The sequence below is a fragment of the Haplochromis burtoni genome, unplaced genomic scaffold (genome assembly GCF_018398535.1).
Source record: "Haplochromis burtoni strain Fernald_Lab_line unplaced genomic scaffold, NCSU_Asbu1 Contig_1096, whole genome shotgun sequence".
Classification (NCBI taxonomy): Eukaryota; Metazoa; Chordata; class Actinopteri; order Cichliformes; family Cichlidae; genus Haplochromis; species Haplochromis burtoni.
This window is the reverse complement of record NW_024583457.1, coordinates 116-10,222: the sequence shown is the minus strand read 5'-3', so window position 1 is coordinate 10,222 and position 10,107 is coordinate 116. Positions and strand designations below refer to the sequence as shown.

Sequence of the window (10,107 nt, the reverse complement as noted above, 5' to 3'; positions counted from 1 at the left end):
ACACACACACACACACACACACACACACACACACACACGACATTTCAAACAAATCTAAACCCATAACACGACTTTCAAATCACTTCCCTGTGGCAAGAGCTTTTGAAAAATGTCCTAAAACACTGCATGTTGCGTTATTAAGCGTGTCTAGATTTTGCCTCTGTTACATTAATCCATGAATTTCAACGATGAGTCATAACAGTTACGAGGAACATGGGTGGTGTGGCGCTCAGAGACACTGTACTGTCGTCAACACTTTTGCTGTTTTGGATCCCTCCAAAAGTTAATGCTGCCATCAGCTAATGTTAGAAGCATTAGCTCCTACCTGCCCTCTGTGATCTGCAGCTCCAGCTGAGGAGGGCAGCGGAAGGATTTAATATGTAAATGTAATGAAATACGCTGGTGTGAATTCTGCGGAGAGGATTTTGGTGTACCTGTGCAAAGGCAATAAAGAGCAGCTGTTCATGGGTGTATTTGAGGCCAGGCAGGGGTCTCTCTGGACCATGTTCCCTCACCCACTTCTGATATGCCTGGGCAGAGAGAGAAGGAGAGTGTGATGGTAGCTGCTCAACTTGTGTCTTAAACAGTATATATTTTTAAGTTTAAATATGAACCAAAACCAAACAGGACCTCTAATAAAACAGTCATTATGTTTACTTCCATCAGTCTAACCAGCTGACTCAACTAACAGGAATTATGACCCTACTGGTGCATTCAGTATCACCATTTACTTATTTTAAAAGCCTTCATGTGCTTCCTTTTAACTTTTGTATCTGCGTGCACAAAACACTCCTTATTTCAATGTGGGCTGCTCAAAATGAAAATTAATTATGCCGCACCCTGGATTTTCCACTATCTGAGAAAACACACATGCAAGTATTCAAGTAAAAAGGAATTCAAATCAAATTGTTTATCTTTTATCGTGATTCAGGGGCACTTCTGCTCTTTATTTTAATGCAAACAAAGCACAGTGGTTATGAAGAATAAAGAGAGGTGGATTTTGAGACAGAGCAGAGACTCATGGGTTGCCTAATAAAAGAGTGAATTCTAATTTCTAGATTTCTCGGAGCCACACAGTGACCAAATTTAAAGAATGATTGTATCAGTCGGAACTTACATAGTATGACAGTTTCAGCCCTCCCATATCTGCTATGTTTTCTCCCAGTGTCAGACGGCCGTTCACCTACACACAAAGGTAAGTCGTAAAACACTTTACAGTATGTCATGTACATAAGGGATGCAGTTATTCAGCTGTAGAAATACAGTTTTTTTTATTTTTTTTATTTTTTTGGTTTTGTTTTTACAGCTTGTACCATTTCACAGAAACATATTTGCTTTTAGGAAGTACATTTTTTGTTCCAATTACATCACTTGAGATTAAAAATAAATATTATCTGTCATATCTTTGCATGTATCTATAGGCTCCAGGAACCCAGGAAACTGAGCTAAGCTTAGCCAAATGTCTGGAAAAAGGTGGGGTAGCAGCTAGCGTCATGCTATCCCTAACTAAAAAAAATACCCATGCAGGAGCTCTAAAGAGCACTAATTTGGTTATTTTATAATTGTTTGGTTCCTACGTGGCCTACATGTGTGGAGAGTCACATGAACCCAGTTCTTTCCCTTTGCTTAGCTTGAACTAAGCCACATACTGTAAGCTAATCATCCGCTGGGCCAAACTTCATATTTAAATTACAGATGTTAAAGTGGTATCAATCTTCGTGTCTAACTCTTCGTGTTAAAATGGATAAATGCAGTTTTCAAAATGTCAGTCTGATTCTTTACATTTGAAAAAAGTACATAAATAAAGTGCTATTAATATTAGGTGTTTCACAAGGCAATATAGCTAGTAACATGTTACGAGACCATTAAAGTTCGTATTCTTTAAAGCTGATAGGCTGGAGAGACATGGATTAAAAATAAAATGGTCAAAAATGAAGTAGCAGAAACCAAGTTTTTGACTTTTTGACATCTGAGATATCATTAACCTTATGTCAACTGTCTTGCTACCATTTAAATAGTTAGTGATGTTTTTTTATTCAAAACTTGTAAATCCTTATACACTGGCTCTAGATTATTTTCTTAGACCTGACTTAGGTCAGTTACAGATTCATACTGTCTCTAAAATTGACAGAGCACTTCTTTAGATACAGTAATCATAGCTCTGCTCAGACAACAAAAGTAGCATTGATCAGAATTAACAAATCAAGGTGCATCAAATCACAGAAGGACACTGACTTTCTATATAAACCTAAAATCAAAAACACATATGTCGTACTACTGTAAAAATTGTATGCACAGGTAGCGACTCGAAAAGTGTGTGTGTGAAAGCCCACCCTCTGACTATAAACAGTGAAGTTATCGTAGAGCTTGACAATACATTCGGCCTTCTTCTGGAACTTTTTGTAGGACTCTTCGGTCCACCACTGTTTGAGGTTACCATGGCGGTCGTACTGGCCCCCTAGGGACATGAACCATTGCATCACTAAGATGAGGGGCAAAAGGGCGAGTGTTAGCATGAAGACAACACAACCTGCAACTTTCCTTCACAGTCCAAAGATCTGCCCAGCATGCCCAAGCCATTAGTGGCAAAACACTGAAAGATGTGGAGTTGATAGTGGTTGATGTATCCTGTTCATGAGCCAACAGAACAAACGGTCCTGCCAAATTACATTTGTACTTTTACAATTGATGGTGGACAATCTGGAAGAGGAGCTTTGCTTTTTTTTTCTGTGGATCTCACAGGGCAGCGCATTTGACTGGAAACCAAAGTTAAAGATTGTGCCTCAAAATAGTCTTTGCTGCACATCTGCCCAATAGAAATGTAATAAATTATATATATAAAAATAAATCACAGAACCTTTTTCAGTAAAACTGAACTTATCAATGCAATGATGATAACACAAATGGGGAAAAAACTATAGATGTTCAGATCTTATTGCAGTGGGTAATGGGTGAAAGGTTTGTGATTCTTACCCCAGTCATCATATCCATGTGTCAGCTCATGACCGATAATTGCTCCTATTCCTCCATAATTCAGAGACCTGAGTTGGAAGGAGAAAGAAACCTTACACAAACTCAAACTTTCTTGATATTGACAGCTCCCTGGATATTACACTGTACACTGTATATGTATAAACATTCTTTATCGGACTGTTTGCAACTCAATCCAAACTGATAAATGGTAGCAAACTTAAGATTTGCTGTCATTTTGCTGACTTCATCCACTGTTTTTGTAGTCACTATTGTTCTCCAGCTGAATTGTGAGAACGGTGCTCACCAAAGTTGGTGGGTCCTTTGGAAAGTATACTGTTTTGGCTGAAGATGGTAGTTTTATATCTGTTTTTTAAATAAGTGGTAAACCTGAAAAACATAGCTTAGTGTGAAGCTACTGGAAGCTAAATCTTGGGGGGGCTGGCTGGTGATTGTTGTTTGGACTGGATATGTTAATGGTCAAGTACTAGTGTTACTGTTATGCTATAACCATTTTGTATCATTTGGATATTGAATTTGACACAGTTGGGTTGTGCAGTCCACTGCTCACTGGCCCTGACCCCATGTTCCCGCTTAGCTCAGTCACTAGAGAAACCTTTCTAGACTACAGGCACCAAGGCTGGGTTGTGCCACTGTATCCATTTATTTACAACCCATGGAACTCCGTGCAACTGGAAATCTGTTCAGGTGAAAATGTTCTAGTTTGAACTTGGTATTACAGATGTCCAAAGTCTGGACAGTATGTACATTCCCGCGACTTTAGAACAAGGCTTTGTGCCTTTTGATTGATTTAAAGTCTCATTAAAGTCAGCTATTTAGCCCTTTCTCTCTGTTCCCTTGTCCCGTTGTCCTCATTAGGAAATCTGCTCAGCCAAGCTAGGCAAAAAAAGAAAAACAGATGCACTTGAGATCTAATTTGGTTCAGATTGCTATCTATCACATTTGCCTTGCTCAAATTGATTAGAAAACATCAAATTTTAGCTTGACGTGAGGAAACAATAAGCGCTGGGACCTTTAGCTGCACTGTGAACGTAAATCATCATTTTTAAAAATTCAGCACCAAGTAAAACAGGGACATGCCCACAACTTGTATACATTTCTCTCTTGTCGCCCCCTGTTCCCAGAAGGCAGCAGGTCGCTTCACCTCTCCTTCACCCTCACCCTTGGCTGGGGTGAGGTGTCTTTGCAGCACATGCAGAAATGGAGAGCGATGAGAGGGCAGACTCGGGGCTATTCACATGGCTACATCTGAAAATGACTTTCTGACAGCTAGTCGATACGCTGCCTCACACTGGGCTCAACTCCCTCGCTAAACTAACTGGCTGATTGAAGCTTCATTATACTTGACGTGATAGTGGAGAGCGGTGTGTGTGTGTGTGTGTGTGTGTGTAAGTGTGTGTGTGAGAGAAATAGGGAGAGTTTATGGGAGGTTAGGGCTACTGCAGTAATAACTTCACGGCGACAGGTGCACACACACTCACACGCTCGCTCTCCAACAATCATTAATTAATATTGATTAGCATGCATGGGAGCAGGTAGTGGAAGTAGTAGTGATCACCCCTAATGAAGACATAGAAATGTTAGCTAATGTTGGGCACACCAACCGTTAGGTCCAATTAGCCCATATTTGTGAGTGTGTGTGTGTGTTTGTGTGTTTATTCAGAGGAGCTGTATGAATGCAGCAGGTGTAGCTACTTGGACTGTATTGTATGTATCTGCTCGAAATGCTGCTCAGTAGTGGCGGCAGTGAGTTGCTGCTTTGGTTAACAAAGAGAGTTGAGTGTTGAGTGGAAAAATAGCTGTTTACCCACTCTTGCCTCAGTGCCGCACTGCAATGCTTTCTTTATGACCACACTGAAACTCTCTGGATTGATTTCCCTCCTTCCAGGCAATAGTTTAGTTCTAATTCACATGAGTACTGTATGAAAAACTACTTGTGGAGAGTTAAAGCTTACTTTTGACTGCTTTGCCACCACCGTGAACAATTATATTTCTTTAATTCCAAAACTTTTTCTAATTGGTTAGTTAATCCAAACAAATCAAACTTAGATTCTGTTATGTTCATTTCAGCTTTTATTCTTGGTCTGTAAAATAGCTTAAAATAGCAGTTCAAAGTAATTCCTGTTTGTCTCAAAACTGCCACAGGCCTTTACACCATCCACTGACTGTAATAAGCTATTGTAGTGTCTCCAACTTTAAAATAGATTTTCTTCTGATTGGCTGAATAAAAGACAGACCAGGAGGTGGCTGGGGCTTAAATGCTGATAGAAGGAGTTGTGTGTCTGACCACAGTCAATGATAGCTGCTTTGTCTGACATCATACAGAGCCAAGAATAGAAGAAAGGGCGAAAACTTACTGTTTAGAGCAGTATGACGCCTGAACACACATTACTTTTTCATACTTTGGCCATGTTTAATACGCGCAGAGTTGTGGTCAGAACAGTTGTGGTCACATGTTTAAATTCATCATGGACATCAATGTAATTTGGGGATTTTAATGATTTCTTTGATCTCTTTGGTGGAGGTGGAATGATTATTATGCAGCACACATATTTAGTGACTTCAAAAAATAAAACTTCAAAACCAAATCTGAATTTATTTTGGATTTTCTTGATTCCCTGCATGGTCAAAAGTATGTATCACAGTATAAAGGTACACGGGAAATAAAGCTTAACATTTCTGCTATAAATCACGAAAACCTGCTTTACCTTGTGGCCATAACAACTCATTATGTTTCGAACGATCTGTTAACATCTGTGTGACTAAAGCTTTAAATAGATTATCCTACAGTAGAGTAGAAAAAAGGTGGTGGCTCGAAAGGAAGTGAGGTATTCCATGAACTCTTGGTATGTTCTGATAAACTATCTGCAGCAAGATACATTTGAAAAGCCGAAAATCATTAAATATACAGTATTAATTTTTAACTGTCTAAAACATACAAAACTGCCTGATCCTTTAAGAAAAATGCAACTTCATAATTTTAAAAACAACTGAGAAAAAAGGACTTATAGAGAGAGACAGGGAGGCTGTCTGCTTTCATGCACCATCATATTACTCAATGGGCTCAAATTTAGGTGACCTCTAAATGACACCTGTTCCATTAGCGGGACCTTGTTCAGTAATTGAGCTCTTGGTGGGTAGTTAAATTGGTTTAATCAGGTGTGGTGGGACTGGAGGGGAAGCAGAGGCTTCCCAGAGTAACGCAGGCTTCAATGACCTTGTTGTGGCCGTGGGGATGTTGTTGGCTCCCTGCAGACAGCAGCAGGGAAAAGGCAGAAAGCATAAGAGAGCTACTTACTGTGGAAACTCTGGGTTGTAAAGAGTGGGTTGAAGGATTCCAGCAGGAAAGACTGTAAGAGATAAAAAAAAGCAACACGAAGGCAGTCGTTTAAAATTCTGATATGCTAAAACCAAAAGCTAAACCCTAAAATGTGCTAATTAGCCACTTGATAGAATAGAGACTCGTTTAGAAAGAAAAACTGTTTGAAGGAAATGGAAAACACTGAACCTTTATACCTGCCATGCCCAGGGTATTAATATAAATATGTCAATACACAGAACTATCTAGAACAGCAGAAACTCTAATTTGCCACTCTCAACAGCTTCCTCGACAGTCATACATGTCCATAAGTTTTACAACTTTTCATACCGATTTGTCCTCCGTGAACATTCATACAACACTAAAGTAACTGAGTAAAAAATGAACAATTGAAAGTTCCTTTTTTCACAATTTGCTATTGAAATTTCTATTTTTAACAATGTGTCGACAGTAAAAAAAACCAAAAACAAAACAAACAAGATATTTTCTGTGAATTAAAAAATTATTATTGTAATTCAATAACAATTATCTGATTTTTTTTGTAATTTTACACCTTTATTTCTACAATTTAAACCCAAAGACTTGTGCCTTTTTCTTGTTCTTACATTAAAATATCCCAGGGCCCAAGTGTGTGGTTAAACTTCTTTACGCTGACAGAAAGGGCAATTTCATGGATCTGCCCCGTTAAAGATCAAAGTGAGGTAGATGTTGCTCACGATGTAAAGTGAGTTTGACAGCCCTGATCTAGAACCTAATAATACAGTTGCTGCAGAGGACAGTTACAGAAACTACCTCTGTTTGCCCAAATGTACAGCTGTGATAATAAGTTTGCATAAATTCATTCTTAACTGTAGAACACAGATGGCTTCAAAAAACAAGATTTGGATGCACAAGTTTGCATTTATTTAGGATTTTCTCTAATCCACAGAGGACACAGGATATTTATGCCTGTGATGAATGCATGTAAACATCTGACCACAGCTGTAAAATCTGAGCAAACCCGCAGAAGCAATGTAGAAACCAGTCTCATTAGAAGCAAGTTGTTGCCTCTACCAGAAAATAAACTGGATTCACCAAAGTCTCTAATCTCTTGAACTTTTCCACATTTTCATACACTCTTCAAAAAACATTCAGTTTGTTAAAAACACTGTCATCTCTAGAAGTCCAAAAGAGATTTCAAATGGCAGCTCCTGGCGCCCTTTGGAGCTGTCAATCTTTGAATTTAATCCAGCCTTAAATCTTGATGTATCAGATTGTCTTTGACAGGCTGTTTACAGGATGTTAAGCGTCATGTTGTCTGTGTTCTCTAAAGGTCCTGAAAGTACAAAAAGAAAGTGATAAGCATTGTTGTCATTGGCTGGAGAGAGCGTTAATCCACTGAGTGGTCAAAGGCTCGCAAACAATCATATCCAGGACTACTTCATCTCACTTTACAAAAATCTGACCAATACTGTATGAAGAGTATTGATTCTTGTGAAAATGAAAAAGCACCTGTAGAAGAGAAAATATGTCCCTGGCATTGAGGACAATTTGGGTGATGACCAGGTGATCACTGTGTGCAAATCTGACCAATACTGTAGGAGGAGTAACGATTCTTGTGAACTATTGATGGGTGCACAATCACCATAAGCTATTGGTCCTTTAGAAGGATAAGCTAAAAATAGATCCCTTTCTAAATATAAACCTATTAAGAAAAGTTGTTTTGTTAACAAGGTTACTTTAAGGTTAGGTTTGCCCACCTAATAAACAATATCTTTCTCAATTTTATTGTTCAAAATCCCCACAAAGCAGCAGGAACCCTGGATTCCAAAACATTTTATTTTTAGTATTACTCTCGACAACAATATTGTTATTTTGTGCATAAATACAACTGTCTCTCCTAGATAAACAAGTAGTCTGCAGATGCCAGTTAATATATCACAACCACAGGTGTAGCGCTATTTGGTTAATTACAGACTTAGTTGAGAACATGAAGTAATCCGATTTACCATCTTCATCAGTTACATACTGCTTACACCTCTCTCCTCCCTGGCACTGTCTTCTCTCTCTTTCTCATTTTTTCCTGTAGGATAGTTTCCTATAGTTTCCTACTCTTTCTTTAACTTTGATGCCATCTCTCTCCCTTACACACTCACTGGTCTGGAATTCTACAGCTTTTCACAGAGTTAACGTCAGAGCTACAAATCTATCTGACAGCTCAGGATGAGTGCAGGATTCCTCCCGAGGTGGGCTGCGTTATTATAAACTACTCCACTGTGTAAACCTGAAATCTGTGTTACAGTTGACTTGTACTATGAGCAGAATAACACAAAACATTATTTACCATGAGAGCCCAACCTATATGCGTATTGAACTTAATAACTGTGTCACATGTTTAAAGGTTTCTGTATACCATGTATTGCTTGTTATTTATTAAAGTCAACATTAATAAATAGTAGTTTAAGAGCCAGACATTAATTTTACACACTTACAAAGTTTAATTGCTGCATTTTGCCAGAGATTGGATTTTTTACAGTACAAATCTGTGAGAGGAAAAGCAAAACTACATCAAAGTGATTTGTGGAGCTCCACAGCTTGTGTTCAATTCTATAATTTGGCTAACACTCTTAAATGCTGCTAATCTATTGGCTCACTTTAAAAATAGCTTGATTGGCTGCATGTGTCTTGGCTGCATGGGTGGCTCCCTACAAATATTTAAAGAAGTCAACTGAAAAAAAAGTTCACGGGCCAGATTTACTAACGCTCTACACTCAAAAAAATGAATGAGGTGGATTGTTCAGTGTATATTAATTATTTATTTTCATTTTACTTAAAATATGTTTTTGTTAAGTTAACATATGTTTTTCTAATCAAGTCTACGTAATTGTGTCTATTATTCAACGTACATAATACTAATGTGTTACTTGATGGCATAACATTTAAGTTAAGTCAATTAGGATCGATATACCTTGTATATCCACAAGGTGGCAGTAATGCAAAAACAGTTGTAATGAAACCGCGAAGAACAAGAAGGTTTCACGGCTTGGGCCTGCTCATGCGCAAGACTTCAAATTTAATTTAAAAACGTTGTTTTGGCGCCAAGCTGCTGTTTCTTTGAGAGGTAAGACCACTTTTTTCTTTGTGTAGTATCTACATGTTGAGCATGGTTATATTTTGCGTTTGTCTTACAAGACATGTTATATCGTTTGCGTGCGCTTGTTTTACATTAGTTTTACTGGGTCCTGGACATGCTTATTTTGTGGACTGTGTAAGAAACATTTTTATTGTTTTTTGTTTTATTAAGGGATTAGCTACAGGGGTTCATGGGGTTATTCTTTCAAGGGGTTATTTTTCCATTTGCTTTCTTGGGATTCCTTTACTGTAATCCGAGAGTCGGAAATATCGAATAGGATAGCAAGGATAGCATAAAGTGACATTTAAAATCCAAAAAGTCAAGGGCGAAAGCCACTGTGACACCATTGTTATGCTCTATCAGTAATCGGTATTATGTAAAAATGGTCTGTAAATACAGCATGTTTCCTAGCGGAGTTATACATATCAACATAGTTATAAATTACAGTTTGTTAAATCACACACTTAATTTTTTTAATAAAATTATTCAAGACATATGAGTGGACAGACAATGGAGGCCGACAGACCTGGTGATAATTGCTTCTATAGAAAGTTAGCACATGGCAGTGTCAATCTCTTGCTTTTCTTCTGAGTAGTATTTTATTTAGTTGTAATTCAAACAATAATTTGCTTCTTGAAATTAAGTAATAAATTTCTTGTTTTACTTTATAAATTTCAGATCCTGC

At 38.0% G+C, this 10,107-nt stretch overlaps 1 protein-coding gene across 1 annotated transcript in view; it reads right to left on the bottom strand.

Moving 5' to 3' along the window:
* LOC102301938 (endothelin-converting enzyme-like 1) overlaps window positions 1-6,341 on the bottom strand; it is a gene marked incomplete at its 5' end in the record, with an annotated part of 11,778 nt that extends 5,437 nt beyond the window's left edge. Inside the window, 5 exon segments of the mRNA XM_014330843.2 lie at window positions 435-530; window positions 1,118-1,183; window positions 2,334-2,482; window positions 2,974-3,041; window positions 6,290-6,341. Of these exon segments, the coding sequence (XP_014186329.1) occupies window positions 435-530; window positions 1,118-1,183; window positions 2,334-2,482; window positions 2,974-3,041; window positions 6,290-6,341 (431 nt within the window).
* Window positions 6,342-10,107: the final 3,766 nt, after the last annotated feature.